The sequence below is a fragment of the Ammodytes marinus genome, assembly GCF_949987685.1.
Source record: "Ammodytes marinus genome assembly, chromosome: 7".
NCBI lineage: Eukaryota > Metazoa > Chordata > Actinopteri > Uranoscopiformes > Ammodytidae > Ammodytes > Ammodytes marinus.
Genome location: NC_137211.1, coordinates 25,465,506 through 25,489,370, shown reverse-complemented (window position 1 = coordinate 25,489,370; position 23,865 = coordinate 25,465,506). Strand labels below are relative to the sequence as shown.

Here is a 23,865-nt window from a genome sequence, read left to right as displayed (position 1 = left end):
GTGTGTGTGTGTGTGTGTGTGTGTGTGTGTGTGTGTGTGTGTGTGTGTGTGTGTGTGTGTGTGTGTGTGTGTGTGTGTGTGTGTGTGTGTGTGTGTGTGTGTGTGTGTGTGTGTGTGTGTGTGTGTGTGTGTGTGTGTGTGTGTGTGTGTGTGTGTGTGACAGCAGGTGTTGTTCTCCTGTGGCGGACTCTGCGCTCTGCTCTCCCACTGTGGCTGGTTATTAATGGCCACAGATTCATTACAGGCCGCCATGCTGCCTGCACGCCCAACACTATTAGTCACATAGTCAGACTGATTGATGCGCTGCACACACACACACACACACACACACACACACACACACACACACACACACACAATCACACACGAAGTTAACGCCTGTCAAACACTAATACACACTTCTCCAGTAGCTCAGTTGTGATTTTGACCCTGTTTTAGCTAATATGTAACCTCATTGTCTATCCCCCCTTCTTTTCCTGATCTGTCTATCTTTGTCTTCTCGTTCCAGAGGACATCTTTATCCTCCACGGGAAAGACAAGAAGAACCCTCTCATCTACGGCCTGTTCACTACTTCAAGGTATGTGCCTCTGTGAAGCATAAAACATTGGAATATACTGTAGTCACTTTAATTGGTATTTTTTAATATTTTCCTGCTTGTTCGAGTGTTGAGAACGCCAGTATGATGGGTGAAAGCACTGGGAGTGTTTTGGATTCTCACTGGGTGGAAAGTCTTTGTGTCACATAGATGTCTCACAGTGAAAATGCATTGACACACTAGTATCGATTTGCAACCAATGCAGATATATTTAGGCTCAGCTGTTTTGTTCTTCAATACATTAACAGACTGCAAAAACCTTCTTCCCATTTGAATGTTACCTGAAAGAACGAGTTGTAGAGTTCAGAAAATGTATCTAAATTACAGTGCAGACAATAGTGGTGGTGTCTATTAGGTTTTATTTGGTGAGTATTCATGCAGTTTCCACAACTGGACACATACCTGTCCAAACATCCATAGCAGAGAGAATCTTTGTCATGATGCAAATTCTCTTTGTCAGGCTGTTATGTGGCCGATGAACTCGCATTCATTCCTGTGAGCCTTTATCATCGTAGTGTGTGTGTGTGTGTGTGTGTGTGTGTGTGTGTGTGTGTGTGTGTGTGTGTGTGTGTGTGTGTGTGTGTGTGTGTGTGTGTGTGTGTGTGTGTGTGTGTGTGTGTGTGTGTGTGTGTGTGTGTGTGTGTGTGTGTGTGTGTGTGTGTGTGTGTGTGTGTGTGTGTGTGTGTGTGTGTGTGTGTGTGCGCATCGTACTATATGTTCCTGCAACTCAAAGAACAACACTTCTCCCAGTATGATGATTTATGGAAATATAGCAACAATCATACCAGTTTCTGAAGCCACTTGTGTGTGTGTATGTGTGTCGAATAAATAACACAATTACTTGACTTATTCTTTACTCAAAATCTCTCATTTATAAGCACAACACGTCATTGACTCCTAGATGGAATTCAAGCATCTTTTAGTGTCTCGTTGAGATTGCCTTTTAAGGTGATAGCAAACGCAACTTGGAGATGTTATAAAAAAGGAAGAGAGAAAGCTTAGGACACATTTCAAAATACAATATACTAAAAGAAAGAATAGAACAACATGCTGTGCAACTCCCAAACTTAATTAAAAGACAAGATTAAAAATGGAAAAGATGATGCAGCGCCGCAATGGATTTGATTAGAATCACCAGACAATATGTTTTCTCTTAGTAAAATGGTAGACGTTAGCATGTTGGTAAGAGTCAGTCGTAACAAAGAGGATGAGGAGAAAAAAAATCCGCTCCCACTGGGAAAGTGCAAAGACGCACATAAAACTTTAGCACCATAGAAGACAGCCATTTAAAGACTGACAGATGGTTGGAAAAAAAGGCTTGAGATATTAATATAGTTCAGAAGAAAATATATACAGGCTAAAACAAATGGAGGAAAAAAGAGTGAAGAAAGCTTGAGCAAATGAGCCAGTGGGCAACCAACTTTAAAAGAAAGTCTGCAGTTTCTCATTTCCTCCAATGGCACTGATGGCACCACATGTTCTAAAGGAGAAGTCAGACGCCAGAGCTCTACAGTAGCAGCAGCAGGAGTATGACAACATTTGGCATGGCGGAGCAGGGAGTAGTCTGTTTCTGGCTTTTGGAAAAGTGTCTGGAATCTCAGCAGGGAACGGATGGAAATCCAAGGCATCACCCAGGGTGGGGTCCCTCTCAACCACAGAGCTGCAGAGTGCACTAAAGTCTTTCCATCTGAATGGAAACTTCTCTCTCTCTCTCTCTCTGGTTCACTCATGATTGCACACAGAGGTTTTTGTCCCTGTGCTGAAATCAAGTGCGTTGGTTTTGGATCTGTCCTATGTCTTCCTTTAATGGCCCATATAAATCACATGCAATATACTGTATCTAGAGACAGTTTTATCTTTTGCACATTGCTGCTATGGATGAGAAGGCATTAATCATTTGATGGTTGAGTTCATTTTAAAACTCACCTTTTCTTATTTATTTGTTTGGGCATTTAATCTTAAAGGTGTTTTAGTCAGACTATTAAGCAGCATCTAGTGGTGATATTCAAGATTGCAACGCTCCCTTCCTTTTAGAGAATTTATTAAAGCCACAATGGCAAGGACAAGAAGCTAGTTACTAAAAATGGCATCATCCAACACTGCCTCAAGTCATACCACAATATCAAGCGATGAGGAGAAGATGTATTTAGTTATTTATTCTATAGTACTTCTTCTTTGCCTTCCAAAAGCATGGCGGCGCACCAAGTTCCTATTAATATATAATTCTAAGGTTATACAAATACTTTTTTTTCCAGCAATTATGGACTTATTAAAACATACTAGGAATATTATATTCCATTTCTACCAAGTCTGTTCTGAAAAATGCCAATCATTTCTACACTCTGTACCTTTACAATCTCAGACATAACAATTACACTGGTCTTATAATAACAAAATGTGTGGAATTTAAATGTAACTGATTAGACTATGGAGGGTTGCGCTGCAGTGTTGCGTTATTTTCTGATTTATTTTCCAGATTAATCCAAGGGGTACTGCTACCTTGTTTGCATGTACATTTCTATACCGTATACTACTATGTTACTGAAAATGACATGTGGGTCTCCTGTGTTAATTCACTTTACGTACATAAAGACGACGAAGATAGCCAATTAGCAGGAGCTTTAAGGACCATAAGTTCTGATCTCTGTAACTGGTGACCTCTCTGTTAAGGCTAAAAAAGAGCTTCCCTCTAAATCGAATTTAGACTGAACATAGTCATGTATGTGGGAGCTGAAAGAGACCACCATGATACATCAGAACACAGCCTTTCTATTTGTTCTATCTCTGGCAGCTCTGCCCACCAAACTCAACTGCAGTCCGTAAACCCAGATACACTTAGCCACAATCTTAATGATGATCTCATCTGCGATGGATGGGATGTGTTGTGGTGGGGACTGATTCATCCAAAATTGGACTTTGGGTTGGAACATGTTCAGTGAATTGATGAGTTCAAGGCCACATTAAGTCACATACAATCAGTAATCACTTTTTCTATTAACCTCACTTCTGAAAGACCTACTCATCAAGTGAGAGCATCAAAGACATGCTAAGCTCATGTGTTTATTCACGCCATGCCACGGGAATGAGCGTGACGGTGAGGAATGACGCTTCTCCTTCTTTCTATCTTCTTGTCCTCAGTGATATCCTGAATGGTTCGGCAGTGTGCGTTTACCGAATGGAAGATGTGGTTCGGGCTTTCAAGGGAAACTTCCTGCATAAGGAAGGACCTCAGTATAAGTGGGCAGAGTTTACCGGCAAGGTGCCATACCCCCGGCCAGGGACTGTAAGTTATTACTCTCCTTCAGACAACTGTTGTTTTTTATCTTTAAATGAGTAATCACTTTCACAGACTATTAGTGAGGTGACTGTTTGTATCTAGCTACACACCCCCCTTAAACAAAAGATGCATACAAGTTAAACTTGTACATTGATAGCTACAATCAAATGTTGGTACGATAGACAGGTAAAGGTGGGGATCAGTGATTCTGGAGAACGCTTGTTGACTAAATCCCTTTTTGTCAAAATTGGTAAACATCTCCTCCCGATCAGCTACCTGTCCATACTGTGTGTGCGCTGAAAAATAAATCTGGTGTTAATACACAGCCTAGACTCTGTAAACTGATACGTAAACAAATGGCATGTAAACAAAAGGGCCCACTGTAGCTAGCAACATTCTCATTTACAGATCCTACGCTTTGTATTAACAACTGTGTGTATTCACTGATTTAATATAGAAAGTGATTTTGACAACCATTCTCCAGAATAACTGACTCCACCGGCATCTTATTTATTATACCATTATTATGAGGGTGAAAAGTAACACAAGTATTAAATGAATAATTTCCAATGTCTCTTCTTTTCCTCTCTATTCCAGTGTCCCAGCACGACATATGGAAGTTACAGCTCGACCAGAGAATACCCCGACGACGTCATCTTCTTCAGCCGGACCCACCCGCTGCTGCAGGTTCAGCAGATATTTCACTTTATTAAATTGCATCAATATAATTTAATTAGACTGTAGCATATTTTACAGTGGGGTCAGGCATACTTTCTTTCTATTTTTGGTCCTAATTCTTAAGTGAGTGCTACGAATTAAATTAGCCGAAAGTCCGCACCAAAGGGAGACCAGTCCAACACTGTATATCAGTGACTAACAGCATGATTTAACACACACTCAATAAAGTAAACCAGTGCAATGTATTGCAATTTTTTGATAATAAACTCTCATGCTGTTCTAGGAGAATGTGCTGCCACTGGGAGAGCGCCCCCTCCTGGTCAGAGTGGGTGTTCACTACAAGTTCAGCAAACTGCTGGTTGACAGAGTGGAGGCTATAGACGGCACCTACGACGTCCTGTTCATCGGCACGGGTAGGTTCTGTGCACAATGGAACTTTTCTCTACGTTTTTGAAGGTGAGGGATTGTGTACTTGGCGTTTTTTTTCCCACAATAAAAGGCTTTATCATTTTTTCCCCTGCAGACTCAGGCCTGGTGCTGAAGGCCATCCACCTGCCCAGAGAACATGGTGAGGGTCAGGAGGTCACTCTGGAGCAGCTGCAGGTCTTTCAGGTACAGATAACTTTGTGTGTCCAGAACCATAATGTCATCTCAATACCAGGGATCTACTGCATATGTCAGCCCATTTATTATAAACTTGGGCACTGTGTTACTTTACATTACAGCTAATCTTAATGCAATTCAAATTGTTTGGTTTACATTTTTAAAAGTATTTTTCCTGCCTTTCATGCAGCCATTAGTGTCCTTCCATTTCATTGTGGTTAGAGTCAATACAGGACCAAGTCTTCAAATCATTCTGTCCTAAAGATTGCATTAACCATTTGACAAAAATGTATGAAAACCTGATATTTATTATGATGAATTATCATAGAAAATGTTAATGGACAGCCTATTGTTCATATAATATGGAAATTAATGGAAACTAATGGCTTAAACTATCTGAAGAACTACATGATGCATCTCTGGCATTAGAGTCAGCGATGATGTAAAGCATGCATGATAGTTGTGTTTAACGAGATACGACAGGCAAACACACTAGTATTCTCCATTAAATGCACAGATAAAACGGTGTAATCCAGCATCTCCAAATGTACGTTATATTTTTCCAGCTACGAACCAACACATATATGCCTCTGCCCTGTATACCATTACACATTAAATGTAGTGAAAGCTTTTATCCAAAGCCCATTGATGTACTTTAAAGGCATTGAGCACAAAGTCCCACAGCTGCACATAGTTATCATGTTAGACAACCACAGTTCACAATGCTCAGAGTTCAGCACAATATTTATTCAACTCAAGGCTCAAAATGAATATGCAAGAAAAAGTCCGCGTTCACTCTGATGTGGTTGAGATATTTTTGCTTGGAAAATGGTCAGACCAAAAGTTAGTTTTTTCTGCTCTCTATTGTAAAGTATTTTATCTATCTATCTATCTATCTATCTATCTATCTATCTATCTATCTATCTATCTATCTATCTATCTATCTATCTATCTATCTATCTATCTATCTATCTATCTATCTATCTATCTATCTATCTATCTATCTATCTATCTATCTATCTATCTATCTATCTATCTATCTATCTATCTATCTATCTATCTATCTATCTATCTATCTATCTATCCATCCACCGTTTGTCTGAATCAGTGCTACTCTGTATGTTTCTCAGTTGTCTTTTTCTCTCTTCCTCACAGCACAAGTCACCAGTCACAGCCATGACGCTCTCAAAGAAAAAGGTAACCAATAAGAGAGAGAGAAATAAACTTTCTACTTCCCTAACTTCCAAGCTCCTCTACAAACACACACATGCAGGCTCCACACCACACTCACAACATCACACTATTCAATCATCTCTCCACCTAGCATCTCCAAGGACAGCTTCTTCACCAGTTGCTATGGTTACCCTACCTCAGAGCAATAATGAAAAGATGACACACACACACACACACGCGCACACACACACACACACACACACACACACACACACACACACACAAAAATACACTTTGCATTATTAAATCTGTGTTTCATGAAAAGAAAAATCGAAAGCTTGTTCACACAACAAGACACACAAATCATTATTTTAAAAAGCAAGCATCGCCATGTCCCACTCTCTCACACACACACAGACACACACTGGCATTGTTATAGTGTGAGTTTGCTGCATGACTCAGAGAGTGAAGACTGATCTGCCTTAGCTGTCGATTGTTTCGCAGGAGCAAACTGAATGCCCTGTCTCTCTCTTGCCTCCCCCTCATGTATTCCCCTCCTCTTTCCTTGTCCTGTAGCAGTGGTTGTTTGTGGGCTCCAGGGAGGGTGTGGCCCAGCTGGCCCTGTACCAGTGTGAGCTGTACGGCCAGGCCTGTGCCGAGTGCTGCCTGGCCAGAGACCCATACTGCACCTGGGACGGACACGCCTGCAGCCCCTTCATGCCCACCGTGCGCAGGTAAAGACGTCAAATTACAACTGTATACCCAGACAACAGTCCTCTGATAATGCTGGATATCCCTTACATGTTCCAATACAGACACATGGAATCAATCTTTCCCAATCAGATTTGAAACCCGTTTCATGAAAGTTTGAAATATGTCTCAAATTACATTTGATCTTTGTGTTTACATGCTAAAGCATTTTTTTCCACTTGACTAACACTTTGCTCCATTATAAAGCTTGACAAATGGAGGTGTTTCAATGGAATGTACTTTATAATGTGTTTGGTGACGCCCTGACCTTTCCTTAATGCCACCGTCAGCCGAAACATCAACACACACAAAATACAACAATTTAAAATGCCATTTTGCGATTATCCCTGTTTCTACTTATGTCCTCTGGCGTTAAGTCTAGCGCCACCTTCAGGAAAATTCTATGTTGTTATTCTCACTTGCGTAACACACCTCCAAATTACAGGGTTTGATGGGCAGCCTCTTGAGCAAATTAGCAGGCTGTAATTCTTTGTTTACTGTCATTAAACATGTGTTTGTCTGTACAGGAGGAATGCTCGTCACTTGGGGGAGGAAGAGGATCCGCTAACTCAGTGTGTCAGACAAGGAGGTGAGGGGCTAATTCATTGTTTATGATTATATAAATGTAAGTGTTGGTTCTTCTCTATCTCATTCCATCTGAACATTGGCTGAGAATCCTGGAAAAGTATGGTCATTTTTGAAAATGGAAAATGTGAAGGAACTCTGATTGATAGGAAAAAGAAACCCCCTCTGACCTTTCACATCTTGTTCCTGGATGTCGTTCAGCCGGGCTGCAGGTGGAGGCGGAGCAGAGGGTGATGATGGTCGCAGAGGGAAACAGCACCTACCTGGAATGTCTGCCCCGATCCAGACACGCTGCGGTCACCTGGTACAAGCAGGCCGGAGAGAACAGTCCTGAACTAAACCAGGTACACACAGCATCCCAATACCTTTCAAATAGCATCCTTCAGCTCGTATAAAGGATGCAAGCAGCTCCCCCTTTTTATGAATACAGCAACAGCTAATCATGCAAAGTACCATCTTCAAGCACGGCATCACAATTGTATCACCCACACAAGTACTAAACATTGGCTTCTCTCTGTCTGTGCAGGTGGTAACAGGTGAGCAGCTGGTGGTGATCGAGCGGGGCGTCCTGATTCGTCAGGCCGAGCTCTCCCACGGCGGCGTCTACCACTGCCAGGCCGAGGAGCACGGCTACCACTGGACCGCCGTCACCGTGCGCCTCACCGTCTGGAGCCCCTCGGCCAATCGCGTGCTGGCTTCCTGGTCCGGCTCGGCCTATCAGAGCGCGGGAACACAGCCCTGGTACGATGACGTCATGGCCCTCATTCACCCGGGGAACCTGGGTCAGCACTGCCAGGCGCTAGGATACCGGCCGCCGCGCAACAACCGGCGCCATGGTGACATCAGAGCGGTAGCCAATAAGGAGAAAGAAAAGGGTCAGAGGCACAGGCATGAGGGAGGAAGAGGAGGAGGGGGAGGGGGAGGAAGAGCTGCGGGGAGGAAGAACAGGAGCAAGACGCAGCAGAGGGTACCCAGGAGCGCTTGAATGTGTCGCGCACCGGGGAGCCGGATTTCAGTGACTTAAAAACACACACACATTTATATTAAATTCTAAACAATGACACACACACACACACACACACATGCACACACTTAACTTATACACTGACACAGACATATACTGTATGTACAGAGACTATGACATGCGCATGCACTTATCTACAAACGAAAAAAAAGGCATCCTTTCATTATAGTGAACAAACTTTCAAACTAAGCTACACAGACAACTGAAGTATGTACAGGAAGAGGAGGACAGCATGGACTGTGACACCTTGACTAAAGACTAGACTAGACCTCAGAGGTTTGCAGAGCGTGTTGAATGAAGGATGAACGGCATGTGTACATCCCTCACTTTAACTGACTCTGTGTCGTGACAAAGATGTGAGAGAGAGGACCTTATGGATTTGAAGCATCTACAGAAAAAAAAAGAACAAAGTCTTGTTCCAAAAGTAATGCTGAGTGCTGCTTTACAGGACCATACTGGCGGCTTGATTATGCCCATTCATTGTAAAGATACACTGCCAATTATTCTCCAAAGCAGAACAGATGTTTTGAGATTGATTTCCTACCTTCCAGGCAGACACTGGTTTCCATTTGTGTGCTTTGAAAATCCATTACAATCCATTACAATGAACAATACTTGCAGTGGCAAGCGGCATTTTTTTTCAAACTTTACAATATGTATAATGTGCTTCAAGGACAAATGAAGTGTCAGATGTCGGAGCATCTTTGTACACATCAGAGACTATTCTTAAAACAGTTTGTGTTTTCAGCACGACCACAGCTAAACATAGACATGTGTTTAAATGTGCTCTGTGATGGTCTACCTATCTATCTAAAAAAACCTTTCTTGATGATTTTCAAATGTAGGTTGTAGGGGTGTGAACGTTTACAAAAATGTCTAACCGCGTACACGACGGAATTTTTTTCGTGTACACGGTTAACCGTGACGTCGTTGTCCTCGTGCGCCCGCCGTCCTGTAGGCGAGCGCACACACACACATACGCGTTCGCCTGTCATGTGCGCCGTCATTATCGCGCTTCATTAATTTCCTGATTAATATAGCCTATCGCTTTCTACATGTCCACGTTTATGCAGGTTGAACAGGTGTTATAAAGTTTGGGCTACTTACGCGCGTAGTTCACGTCAACCGGGTAACTTCAATCTTTAGGTTATCTTTCATCACTCTTCCGTGGCTGTGAGTCGAGCCCGAGAACGGTGCCTCCCCGTGTGTGTGTGCGTGTGTTTGCGATTATACACACACTCACACACACACGCCGAGGGACAGACAGATTAGGCAGACTAGCTTTTATCCTCCCCAAGTAGTTTATTAGTGATGTAAAATCAATAAATGCGTGTCTCCAGAACATATTTAAAAACTTTGAAAAAAAGAACATTTAAAATTTGAAGATTTTTTTTTTAAACGGTTTTCGTTTATTGATTTTTCCTAAACGGTTATGATTTACTAAACGGTTACTCGTGTACACGTGCACACCCCTAGTAGGTTGTGAATAGCACTAAATAATAACTAAATAGCGCTGATAAGTTTCATGCATTCTTTTCCCTATATAGTCCTTAACAACTGTTCACCTTCAGTGAAAGATGTGTTGGTCTCTTCTAGATAGGTGTGGTCTGACCGTGAGATCGTACCACAAAGATGAAAGGCAGAGAGAAGCCAGGCCACGGCTTTGATGAGGTTACATATCTACTTTCCCAGGAACGCTGCAGCCGCAACAGACACACAATGCAGGAGATGTTTCCATTATCTCCTTTCTCCTCGAGCTTTACAAATTCACTGACGTATCTGGCACCAATTGTATCCACGCGAAAGAGAGCGTAGCATAGGTGTTGGAAGAAATGCTAAAATGAGACGAAGTAAAGACACAGTGGAACTGGTTTGTGTTTAGTTTGCCAGGAGTCCCATACGAGTAGAGAGTGAACAGATTAAGGAAATATCTTAGGTTTGCTGTTACATAGGAAAAAGTAACATCAGCTCCAGTTTGCTGATAAGTCTACCCATCTTCATTGCTTACCAGGTTTCATGGAAACAATTTGTTTAGCTGCTATTAGATGAGGCACAATCAAGCCTTTCCAGTAAAAACGTCTTCTTGACATTCATGATAGAATGTGTTTTTAAATGGTTTTAATGAGTCCAGGGGTTACATCCAAGGACATTAGTACCAGACAATGTTGGAAAACACACAGTGATACTTTAATTGGCAGTGTTTAAATTCACATTTCTTGCAAGTAAAACTGTTTTGAGGTGTTTGTATTGGACACAACATGTATTTTTACGCATCAAGATGCACTTACATGGACTTTTCAGTTGTGTTTCAAATGACATGGACAAGAAAGCACGCTTCAAAGAGGACCTAACTATGAACTGAACTGCCAAGAGACTCTGTACAGGACACGCATGTTTTTCAACCTATGGCTCGAGATCCCAAAATGGGCCGTTAGTGACTTTGAGTGTGTTCCAGCCCAACTAAAGAAGTGGAGTGTAATACTGCTGGTCCTACTGGTAATGACATCTGGCTGTAAATCATGAAGCAGACCCGACGTGTAATAAAGAAAGAAGCCTTTATTATACAGATTTGGAACTTGAGAAAAGTGCTGAAAGGACCGGCGTCAAGTGGAATCCGGCCTGTGGGATTGGAGCCACTTCAGTGACTTTGCAAGGCAGTAAATTGTGATATGTCCTTAATGTTAAAAATGTTTAACCAACACAACTTGTTCCACCTCTATTTAACTTTCTTCTTCATGGTATTTATTTGTATAATCTGGAGTGGAACTGCTTGCTTCAGAAGTCGCGAGGTTGGATTTTTCGGGGAAACACTTAATGCTCTTCAACGACCACGATGTCTCACAAACTGGACACTTAATTAACTTGCGTGTGTCTGTTTTTGTGTCTTTGTGTATGCAAGTAACGTATGTTTGTGAGCCCACCCATTGAAGTCTGAGCGGTACTTTTCTTTTTTTTTTACGTTCAATTTCCGATTGCTACCATCTGCTTCTGTTGATGCACCTTCCCACTCCCACCTGTATAAATTCAGATCAGTTCTGCCTGTGATCATGGTTATATTTGTGAGAATCTGCTCCATCCCACAGGCAAAAAAAACAGCTTCAGCGCTAGGCAGCAGTAAGCAAAAGTCAATTTAAAATTCTCTGATGGTTTATGTCGTTTCCAGGAAAAATATATACAAACCTAACGTGGAAACATCAGAACTGAGCCCAGATCAGATTGGGATTGAGAAAATATTTAATGTTACTGACGTTTAATACTTTCATGCAAGAGAAAGGAGTGGGAACGTGAGTAAGCCAGACAGACAGACTCATTTCATTAAAAGTTAACTTTATTTTCTTTGGTTTACTGGAAGGACATGCATTCACATGCAGGGTTAAATCTGATAATATCAGCCTTTCATATATACATTTAATTTCATCCAGCAACCATCATATTGAGCACGCAATCCCGCTTATATTAGAGTTAATATATCCCATGCTGGGTCCTGCAGAATCTCAATCACTTTGTACTTCTGGATGCGTGTGTGCGTGTGTGTGTGTGACAGTGACAGTGACAGTGACATCAGTGGGAGGAGGTTCAGAGGCCAGGACAGTCAATCTGCCTAATGGGGCACTCAGTAATGGATCTGAGACACTTTTAATGCTGAAAGAAAAATAAACCAGAATGACCCAGAGCAGGGAGTGCCCACATAAAATGAACATGGGCTTGGCTTCTTTGCTTTGGCCACATGAAAGGAACAAACCACCCCTTTGCTACTTTTGAATGTGTGTGTCTGAATAAAGAGACTTTATAGTGTGTGTAGCTCTGAGTAACTACTGAATGTTGTAAGTGTGATGTGCAGCCAAGTCCAAAATGAAAGGGTGTCTGGTGAGTGGGAAGCTGGCAGTATAATCCCAATGAAATCAGGATGTAGTGTGTTCTCAGGCTGCTGTCAAACAGTATGACAAGTGAACTTTGTTTGAGTACAGGTGTGTTTAATGTTGTTTACACGCCTGGGAGTCACTGTAAGAGTGCACAAACCCAAAATGGAGCCTACTGGGCCTTACAAAACTCTAACTAAATAAAAGCAATGACTGGGGCTGAGAAAAGAGTCTAAAGAAGCGAGTCTAGCTATCTAAACACTTGTTGGCTTCTTTTACAGCGACCTTTCTGAAAAGGTAACCCGTGTGATACTGGTATTTTCTGTTAATATAGTAAGATTAATGTCTATCCATTTGTGTAATCCAATGTAAAAACATTGTTACTTTACCCAAGGTAAAATGGTGGTAACTTTGTTAGTATAAAGAGATGCACACCCTTAGTAAAACACAGTTTAATATGATGCTTGTTTTCGGTCTCAAACTCCATTTACTTGAAAAGGATGTCAACATTATATCTCTTTGAGTACGCTGCCAGTCTTAAGAGTTTCTCTTTTGTCTCTGCTCTCACATAAGTATCCCCACTCAATCTAGAAAAAAAAACGTATGGCTTTCAGATATTGTGTGTATGCGAGCGTGTCTGTATTTGTGTCAGATCCAAACACCACACGAGTAGGAGGCAGAACTCCTACGAGACATTTCTATGGCTGACCCTTTGTAAACATTAAGCGTTTCCCTGAAAGTTGTGATGGGTAGCTTCTCCTGGTTCTTTACAGCACACTCACGTGTTTCACTCTGTTAGGCTGTAGACCTATTTACATCACAGTGTCAATATTCGCCAGTTGATGTGATTTTCCAGAACGACTTCTTTGCAGATGGAATGAAACTGTCATTGACTGATCTCCTTTTAATGTGTGGAGACTTTGTTTTTTCTTCTTGTAAATATGTATAAAGGTCTGCTCTCAAATGAGTACGTTTTGTGGTGTGACTTATTGTGTATGCGTGCCTATATAATAAATATGGTACTCCCTACAGCAGAGATACAATGTAGAACATTTTCTAGTCAATACATTGTTAGCCAAATATATGGTCAGGGGTGCAGGGAACATTTCCTCTTAATTTAGTACACATTTCGTACTTAACTTTAATATAATAACTTCTCAGATATTGGCAAATATTGAACTTCTTACTCCACAGCATTTCTGACAGCTTTACTTACAGATTACAGTTCTCTCATACCAGTGTAAAACCACACATTTCCAAATGTGGGGATTTTGAATGTTGGTGATAAACTGAAGGATAATGTGTTCAATTATGGGGTTGAGAAAAATCTCCCTCTTCTTAGGCCAAAGAAACTATTTTGACGCCCTTTGGATAAGCTGAAAAATTGCATCGTCACCAAGCTAAAACTTTCTGAGCTCATGAAATATGATGCATTGCTGTAGGCCTAGATTAAATTACCCAACAGTAGCCTATATAAATAAGGTAAAATGAGTTCCAATGTTAAAAGGTGCAAAAGTAAAATGCAACATATAGGCCTACATTCATTCAGCCAGAATAATAACCCAGAATCATCCAATATAATTGACTACACTTATGAATTCTGAATGCATTACTTTAACTCGTAGTAAAGTATTTTCCTGTTATATTTTTTTGTTCTGTATGAGTCTATTATGTTCCTAGTACAGGCCAGTTTATATCTTCAACATTGTATTTTAAATACATCAGAAACGCACATTCACCCAGGTTCAGTCACATATCAGTGCACATAGTTATATTACAGGGATTCATTCCATTCCAGCGACGTTATGTCTCATGCACACTGTCCTTCACTGCCTTTAATCCAAAAGCAGTAACATACCAAACAAACCACCAGCCCATCCCTGCCAAAGAGACCACTACACTGCTCTCTCATTAAATGTTTAACAACAGCTATGTTCTGCTGAGCAATCTGATGGCTAGATGATGATACATTCCTATCCAGCCGGTCAGCCAACAGCCTTAGCTTTGGTTGCATTCATGTTTCAATCCTTTGAGGTTAGAAGGAGGTCAATGGTGTTTCATTGTTTTCTGCTATTTCTCTTTACTGTTATATGTGCACGCTACTTTTGAAATTTGACAAGCTCGGGTGAATTGTGAGTTGACTGTGGCTCTTCTCTTATTGCTGACATTGACTTTGTAAACATAATCACGCACAGGAATCTCCTGGAGGTAATGTCTGGACTGTTAGAGATTCAGTCTGAGAAACAGGATATCGTGGTAAAACAGAAAACCGTTCATTAAAAGGAAATTAGTGTAATTCAACACTGTATTTTGTTAGGAATGAGAAATTTCTTCTCCAGTGTTTCTTACAAGTGTTCGGCCTCACAAAGATATGATACTATAATTATATTGTATAGAATATGTATTATACTGGTATATACCCAAAGGCTACCACCTAGCCTGGCAAACTAGACATTGTTTCAACAAACTTTCTGACTGATTGGTGTCAATTTACCCGTTATGGCCTTACAAAATATACTGAACGCTCTCCGGAGGGGAATTTTTGTTTTGTCATGTGAGCAGTGGTAATTTAGCGTAGACTTAATTTTTCATATGCTCATCAGAGATACTTTTAGACAGGAATATGTGTGTGTGTGTGTGTGTGTGTGTGTGTGTGTGTGTGTGTGTGTGTGTGTGTGTGTGTGTGTGTGTGTGCGTACAGCCAAAATGAAGAAATATTGTTCTCTATATAAAGGAGTTTTCAAAATGTGTGTACCCAATGAGTAAATAATGAGAACACCTATAACAAAATCCATCAAGAGGTCATTTGGATTTTTCACCACACTTACCACATATATTATTAGTATGGGGAGAGTGTGTTACCCTCAGGCCTGCTATATGTTTCTTGACACTAGGAATAATCTTGGTCGGACCAGACTGAAAAACCTCAACAAATACCTTGATGGATTGCAATATAATGTGCTTCAGACAGTCATGGTCCCCAGAGGAAAGATCCTAATGACATTGGTGATCCCCAGACTTCTCCTCAAGCATTAGAATCAGGTCAACATTTTCAGCTATCAAGGGAAATATCTCTAAGATGAACTGGCACAAATAATGGCAGCCATTCCAAGAAGATGAATAATGACTCAAACGCCGATCACTTATACTTTCATCTGTCCCCCTCCATCAGGTCCCGTGCTCAGGTTCATGCCCAAAATTCTTGCAAACACCAATGACATTAGCATAACCCCCAGATTTACTTAGTTTTTCAGTCTAATTAGCAAATGTTAGCATCCTAGCACACTCTCCTAAGAGGGTGAACATGGTTGACTTGCTAAATAGCATGTTTACATGGTCAGTGTAAGTTATGCTAATGTTATTATAATAAGCAATGTTGTATCAGTATGGTCTCACAAAGCACATATCACTAGTGGAGTACTGAGCAAACAAGAAAAGGGCCTTCACTGATGACTTTAGCGACAAATTCAAATAAAGAAAATGTCTTCACTTCAGTCGTTTTAAAAGGGACGCTCAAGGTCAAACTGAGCAGAGATGGCTTGATTTGAAAAAATCTCAAAGAAGAACACGTCTATCCTTGTACTACTCTTGCAGAGCCAGTCATTCACAACATTGTAAATGTCAGCTGCGGTGGATTTGGGCACATGAAGCTGGGAACAATTAAACAACAGAGCTAGTTTGTAACTTGTAAACGCCAATCCTGCACCTCAGGAAGACACTGAGGCAGTGATTCAAACCACAAGTTGCAAAAGATTTGGAAAAAACACACTCGGGGAACCCACAGACACAATTTCAACAGTTGTCTCCAGTATTTTCTGTCATTTAATGACACCATTCACCAAACCGCCTCTGGATTTCATAACAGTAATTAGCAACCGAAGCAAAGGAATAAAGTACCAACCGGATGACAAGCTGTCGTGTTAGCTCGATTTGACAGGAGAGGTGACCCACAGTGGATTTTATATTGTCTCCAAAGGACTCAATAAAAATATACAGCATGGTCGGAATATGCACAAAACAACATAAAGTAGGAATCAGGACGTTTTTGACATTTGCCAAACAGAGTGACTCATGTACTCATTTGACTTATTTTCCATAGCGCTCACTCGACCAGAACGTCCTTTTTCACCATTTGACTCATAAAAGTGTCTTTCAGCTGTAATGAAAGGTTTGTGCATTTCATCGCAGTATCCCTTTCAGTCAAGTCCTCATGCTGGATGAATATGTCCGCTCTTGCTTAATTGAATTGTACAGCTTAGCTATAACCGCCTCAGACGGCTCTCTGTGAATCTCAACCTAATTCCACTGGACATTCAGGGAAATGAAAGGTTGTTGAATATGCACATATTTATACAGACTCCTTTGTTCCATGCATGTACTCCCTGCCTCTGACTTGTAACTAACCACCAGATCTTCCATTTTGGCATTATTCTTGATGGATGCATTTTCTTCCACACCAGCAAAGCACAACCTTTGGGAAAATGCACTGAAGTAATTTCCTTTCAGAGTCGACCTCATGACATGGGCATAATAAATTGTGAATATCTAAATGTCACTACTGACGATTGTCTCACTTTTGGACTCATGTGTGGTAGCCACTTTAGTGCTTCATAGTACATTTTCATAAAACAGACTCCTGAGTTCCATTTGAAATGCACTTAATATTCCACTTTGTCTGAAGAGAGAGTGTGCTGCTGAAAAGTTGATCATTTAAAACAAAGAGATTGCATTAGAGTGTGTAGCTTTGCCTTGTAGACCCCTTGTTTTCCTTACATACTCCTGTGTCCGCCGTTCCTGCTATTATCAGGTGATGAGTAGCACCTGAATTGAGCATTAATTGTAGTTCTGTTAAGATATACTGTTTCATTTGGGGAGAAGCAGATTTTATCTCAGGTCAACTAAAGAACACCGTCGACCTGCTCCTGAACTGGGATGTGATTAATATTTGTGATTCATTGGCCTTCACTGTCATTCCGGTTGCCAGTGTGCAACATGCAGTCTCCGGTTTGCATTATGGAGAAACCACATGTGTTTGAGGGCGCGTGCTTTCAATTGGCTCTGTATCCCTTACTTTCCCAAATGTTGACTTTTGTTGTGGCGGTGACTTGTCTGTTAAAATAGCTTCACTGTGACTGTTAAAATCCTCAAAAAGGAATAAAGAGATCCCAGTGAGGCTCATAGAGGTTATGGGAGTTTTGTCTGGAAACTCTGGAAACCATCGGCGTATTTCTGAGGTCTAATTGTCATTAGGTAAACGCCTCAGGCTTTTGAAGTTTGGCACAAAGGGAGAGGGGAACGAATGGGATGAAACAGCCAAATAACCATGGAGAGAGAGAGAGAGAGAGAGAGAGAGAGAGAGAGAGAGAGCAGCTGGTCTGAAAGGATGGTGCAGATGAGAATTTTTTACAAGCCCTTTAGATGCGGTGACAGTGTGGTTTTGAATCCCCTCTCCTCCTCTACAGCAGTGTTTGTCATTTTGTGGCCACATCCAAGGGTTTAGTAAAGCCACAGACGTTGGCCCGTCTAAACTGGCTAAACTGAAACATGTTGCAGCCGCCTCTTCTGTTTAATAACCATCAATTTAAATCATTTCAAACAAACATATTGAATTCAACAGTTGTTGATGTTGAAACTAACATTTGCCCCGACTGTCCTTTTGCACTGAGGAAGTGTATTTGAATGAGAACTGGGATTTATGTGAATAATAAGACATCTGTTTGTAAAATAAAATAAAGAATTTTGTGTTTCTATCAATCTAAATTATATCATTATACATTTCAAAATTTAAAATCGTAGGAAATTGTTTAATGTGTTGCAGTCAGAAAATATTTCCTTGTCTGTTTATGCAGTATTTCACCACCCTTTTCTCTGCTTTCCATCCTTTGTGGATTATTGGTGGATCCATTAGTTTCTGCACAATGTGCAATCACACTTTTATTTTTTATATATTGTTGAATAAGCAATGTAAACAAAAGGTTCCCGTTTCACTCATACTGTGTTTTTATTCAACCATGGAGACACACAATGTCTTCAGGGTTAAGCATTCAGTTTTCCAGATGTTGTTGATGCAGGTGTTGCTTGTTTACTGCCCTCACTACAAGGTCGGACTCAGCTCTGTGTATACAAGGTTGAATGTATTCTTCAAGGACCCTGCACGCTCACCTGCCAACACACATGGGGGGGCTGAACCTTTGTCGTCCTGTGTCTTTTGTCTGCTGCTCTATACATTATGAAATCAACCAATGGGTAACTTGTATTCTTAGATAAGTTATATTGCCTGAGGGGCTGTGGTGTTTGTCTCCATCTGTGGGGGAACAGATATACATGCAGGATAAGCCATGGCACTATGGTTAACCAATACAAATCACACAGCTATAACATGCACAAGTTAAATGTTGCCCAGCATGAAGAATATTGACGTAAAAAGCCCGGCTCTAGAAATGAGGTCTGTTAAATAAAAATAAACAACAATTACCTGTACGTCTAGGTCAGAACCGTTTAATTTAATTTAATTTAAGTAAATATTTTACTTCATCATATGTTGATGTGTCAATATGAAAAAGCTAAATAATGCATTTAGAACTATATTTCGCTTGAAACGCTTGTGTTTTTGTCAGGCGGAACTTTTCTGCTGAGTCTCGCAGCGGGGAAGGATTTTCACGTCGGACTCGGTTACAGCTTACATCTTTCTGAACAGAAACTACACGGGTGAGTGTTTTCTTCTCTAATTAAAGCTCTGTGTCACCTCTGTATGCGCGCATCAACGGACAAGTACACATTTTAGAATACCATAACCCTCCCGGTGTAAGTGTGTGACAGGAAAATTGTAGAGACATTGTTTTATGTTTAAGGCCCTGACAGCTGACGTTAGCCGGGCTAGCTAGGCGGCTAATGACAGCAGCACATCAACTTCCCCAACGCTGCTTCGATCTTATTCACGTCTTCTACAATGTCTTTGTTCCTCTTTTTCTGCAATGCGTTGTCTTTGTGCACACTCATTCTTAGCGGGTGTTTTTACATAAAGTGTTGAAAAAGCATATGCAGGCGTAGGCTAGTGTCAACACACTAAGTTAATTTAGTGCCTGAGCTAGTGCTAAGCTAAGCATCCTAAAATTACGTCATTTCACACTTCATGGGGAAATGTGTAATGCATAAGAGCACAGCAGCAACAGACAGCTGCTCTCGTGACCCAACAGACTTTACCACGGTGTTAATAATATGATACAAAGGCGTTTGATGGTACAGTGTGAGCTCCTCACACGAACACACCCACTGCAGGTGTGTATCAAACCAGTGGCCATATGTTTCAGGCCCGTCTACATTTTCCAGTTTTCATGAACGCCAGTACGCCACATATCCCTGTTCTTATTAGTTGTTGCTTAGAAGAGACATAACACATCTAAAACACATTACAGGTGGAGGTATTGCTTAGTAAGGTTGGTAATGAAGGGTTCGTGGCTTCTCCCCTAATGATGTCATAAGGGGAGAGAAATCTGACTGGGGATTTATAACAAATAATATTTTTTTCTCATACTTTGGGAGTCTCTAGACACTGGGGAGCCATATAAAAAGGTGCATTTTGCACAATAGGTGACATTTGAATAGGAATATAAAAACAGAATCTTCTCATCCTAAACTCTCTCCCAGCAGGTGGAGGGATGAGTCTCTCCCCTGTGCTTGGCACAGAGGTGCCAGACACAGCCAATGGGCTCGTGGCCCCCGTCCCTTCAGAGGTTGCGGTCTCTGTTAAATGTGTGGGCAGCAGAGTGGCCTGTACTGAGCAGGAGGCTCCAGAACATGGAGATCTCCAACACACAGAGAACGGTGAAGGCCACTCGGACACAGAGACATACAACGATGAGAGAACGTCTAGTAGTTTACCATCACACCCCTCTCACGTGACGGAGCCCTCGTTGCCCACTGCGACATGCACTGGAGACTCTGAACCATCGGGCTCCAAACACACACACATTCCTGAGGCCTCGGACACTGTGGAGCCTCCTGGTGTGGCTCCACTGTGGGTCCCACAAACCAAAGACTCAACTCATCGAGGAGGCCACGCCAGCACACACACACTGCACACAGAGGTAGAGACTGTGTTTGAAGGCACTGACAGCAGAGAGGAAGAGGAGGAGGAGGAGGAGGAAGAGGAGGACGGAGAGAAAGAGAAGCAGGACGAGGAGGAGGACGAGAAGAATGAGAAACAGTGGATCCATCCGCGTGCAGCGGGGAGAACAGAGGTCCAGGTGAGTGGACTGAAGGATTATGTTCAGCTTTATATGGCTATGTGAATCAGTGAGAGTGGAGGGCTTCATTGGAATCAGAAAACGGTAGTTAGTGTGAAATAAAGGCAGTGCAAGCTAAAGCTTTAGTGCGTAACCTCTGTAGGCCCCACGAGGAAATCTGAGTAATTACATGAATTAATTAATTAAATCGGGGCGCCGGGTGTCAGAGGGCGACACTTATTTGTCTAATTATTGATCTGTGGTTTTAAATGTGGATGTTGATTGTGTGATTATGGATGAGGTTGGCTGAAAAAGGAATTGCCTTTCTTGGGATCAATAAAGTAATTTAATCTTAAGTTAATGTGCAAATTGCTTTTAAATAAACTCCTTGATCATCATTTTTTCCAAATGGCTACATTTAAGGTAAGACAAGAAGCTGTCTTGCGTAGCTCCTAGGCTGCTTTCATAATGATGTGTTCCTCCTCTCCTGCTGTGCAGCCTTCCAGACACTACTCATCGTCAGCCCCCGGCTCCAGCACCTCGTCCTCTCTTCCACCTCCTCTCCTGCCCTCTGATGACGTGCCCTGTCCCCCCCACGTCATGGCCCAGGTCTGGGTACGCAACGTCAGGGGCATGCAGGACAGCAAGAGCCTGGATGAGATCAGCCAAACATGTGCAGGTGAATTCAAACAAACCGCTTTGATTTTGTGCTCAATGAAGTTTGTCTCATTCCGAGTCTCTTTATTTCCCTGAATTGATAAGTATGTGCAGAACCTCTTTATGTAAAGCGGTCGCTAAACAGAACAAAATGGTGGGCATTATGCCTGTTTTAAGCGGAGCTTACATTAGTGCTACACAATATATCAAAATGTATTGTTATCGCGATAGTTGATATTGCGGTACGTATCAAAGCAAAGACTGCTTGAACTGCAACAAGTGGTAGCCTATTCTGTGCCATGCATTCACGCTCTGCATCTCAATACATTTGGCCAATCAGATAAAGCCCTACTGCTCTAGATGCATGTCCCCCAATGTAGTGCCTGAAGTGGTAAAGTGCATGGATGTGAAAATGTAGCTCTTGGATTACGTGTTAGCCAGCTGGGATTTACATGAATACCAGAAAGTGTGTAGCTCACTGCAGACAACAATGCTTATGCCAACCGCGTGAAGGCCATGACCTCACCAACTGGGTCAGACTAAACTGATGTGCTTTGTTCCGCCTGGCCTAGGGGTAGTAGTATGCATAGGCTAGCAGAAAGACATTAATACTGTATATTTAAGTATTTGTCTATTTATCACAAGTGATATTGTCATCGCTATATTCAACAATACTATCACATATTGCATGATTTCCTGGTATGTGCATACAAGGGGTGGTGAAAATAATCGATTCATGTAAAAATCGCGATTCATATATTTTAAAATCAAATGCTTTTCAAGCATCCCATTAAAATAGACTTAAAGCTGGGGTATATGATTTCTGATTGGTCAAAGTTAACATGAGCTGTACACTTTGACCAATCAGAGCGAGGCTCCGATTCTCTGTTCACTTTGTCACGACTTTGTTGGTGTAGAGCGTGTCAGGGAGGGACCATAGGGGAGGGACCAAAGAGAACAAGTGGAGCGGTTGAGGTATTTGGATTCGAATCTCTATCCCAACTGCCATTTTCTCCCCAAATCCTCCACCCCAGCTTTAATTGAAGATAAATGAGCAATGAGAAAATAGCACACAGTGGACTGGAGTAGATCCGGTAATCCTCTTTTGAACTGAATCCAGAAATCGGAGACCTTGAATTGTTTTACAACTTTCTTAAGCTGATGTTTTGCTATCCTCCACAGGGGTTTCAGGGGCCCGGGGAGGGGGCAGAGGTGGCCAGTCAGAGGGCAGAAGGGCCACCATCTCCTCTGCTCTGGAGCTAGAGGGCACAGTCAGCCATGATGGAGAGCTGACTCACTTCATCACAGAGAACCTGGAGCAGAAAATCAAGATGAGCAGCTCCAAGCCCAGTCTGGACTGCAGTGACTGTGAGTATGAGGCTGACGCTAACTTTGGGATGTTCTAAGTCAATTCATGTAATTAGGATGAGATGAGGCGTGATATGCTCTTATATGACACATTAAGTATTGCGACCCAATCAAGGCAGTTCTTTGTCCGAACATTGTTGCCTTGGAGACCCTTTGATACGGCCACGCCCACCCAGTACTGTCAAACGGCCTACATGGTAAAAAAGCTGTTTTTTTAACTAAGTTTATAACAAAATTATGAAAAATAATTTTCAATCTGATCTTATTGGGACAACCACATTTGATATAACATATTGATGTTTACTATTTAAGACCAGGTTTCCAGAGGCTTTAAAGCAAACATGAATGTAGTGTTTGTGGAGGGACAGGAGTGAGACCTCCTGCACGTGTAACCGTGTATGATTTTCATGTGCAGTAAATATGTGTTCAACTGATGGTGTGTGTCTTGTGTTGTATTTGACCTGTGGAGAAGAAACGTGTGCATTCGGTGTGTGTTCTGATGTGGAGGATGGACATAGTGTTCCCATGTGGGTTGCTTTCATAACTGCATTTATATGTGAGGGTCAGGAGGCTCTAACAGATTTGTATTTTTCTCTGCAGAAGGAGGTGTCAAAGGGTTAAAAGCATTGTGATTGGTAGTGGAAGTAAAACTGCAGTGCAGGGCGTCTGGCTTGCTGAATAACAGGGTGTTTCTCCCTGCAGAGGCTAACAGGCTCAGGCAGCCGCTACTCATCATTTATGCATTACTGTGGTCATGTTCGTACCATATAAAGTAATGGAGAATGGATGCACTATACCTAGCAAATGAATTGCTATGTTTTGGGTCTTATGATCTACGGATGACTCATCTAGCACCCTGCAGTGTTCACAGTGCAGCAGCTTTGTTATGTAACTGCGGTCTGGGCAACGTTTGTTTTACTACATTTGAAATAGCTTTTCATGTGATTACATTTATTTTGTATTCGTCCGTTACATTTACTTTTGAATCAACTTATGCTTTTGAGGTACAGTCTATATATAATATATTTCAACTCACAATGGATATTCCCAATGGAGATAAGTGTAAGAT

The 23,865-nt window shown here is 41.6% G+C and overlaps 2 protein-coding genes across 6 annotated transcripts in view; both read left to right on the top strand.

Moving 5' to 3' along the window:
* Positions 1 to 13,514, top strand: part of sema3h (sema domain, immunoglobulin domain (Ig), short basic domain, secreted, (semaphorin) 3H) — a 56,498-nt gene extending 42,984 nt beyond the window's left edge. The window contains exons 9-19 of one of the 3 annotated variants that reach the window (XR_013844954.1): positions 509 to 578; positions 3,735 to 3,879; positions 4,471 to 4,560; positions 4,835 to 4,964; positions 5,075 to 5,163; positions 6,310 to 6,351; positions 6,907 to 7,061; positions 7,605 to 7,666; positions 7,864 to 8,006; positions 8,189 to 9,531; positions 10,166 to 13,514. Coding sequence is in view for 1 of the 3 variants with exons in the window: in XM_080031201.1 (XP_079887327.1) it covers positions 509 to 578; positions 3,735 to 3,879; positions 4,471 to 4,560; positions 4,835 to 4,964; positions 5,075 to 5,163; positions 6,310 to 6,351; positions 6,904 to 7,061; positions 7,605 to 7,666; positions 7,864 to 8,006; positions 8,189 to 8,647 (1,388 nt within the window). In the remaining 2 variants the exon portion in view is untranslated. Of the gene's footprint in view, positions 1 to 508; positions 579 to 3,734; positions 3,880 to 4,470; positions 4,561 to 4,834; positions 4,965 to 5,074; positions 5,164 to 6,309; positions 6,352 to 6,903; positions 7,062 to 7,604; positions 7,667 to 7,863; positions 8,007 to 8,188 lie in introns of all 3 variants that reach the window. The other 2 variants (XR_013844955.1, XM_080031201.1) reach the window with 2 other exon arrangements.
* A 5,698-nt stretch (positions 13,515 to 19,212) lies between these two features.
* Positions 19,213 to 23,865, top strand: part of borcs6 (BLOC-1 related complex subunit 6) — a 58,571-nt gene continuing 53,918 nt past the window's right edge. For 2 of the 3 annotated variants that reach the window (XR_013844938.1, XM_080030667.1), the window contains exons 1-4: positions 19,213 to 19,254; positions 20,194 to 20,792; positions 21,270 to 21,450; positions 22,611 to 22,796. Coding sequence is in view for 2 of the 3 variants with exons in the window: in XM_080030667.1 (XP_079886793.1) it covers positions 20,205 to 20,792; positions 21,270 to 21,450; positions 22,611 to 22,796 (955 nt within the window). In the remaining variant the exon portion in view is untranslated. The remainder of the gene's footprint in view (positions 19,255 to 20,193; positions 20,793 to 21,269; positions 21,451 to 22,610; positions 22,797 to 23,865) is intronic. The other variant, XM_080030668.1, reaches the window with a different exon arrangement.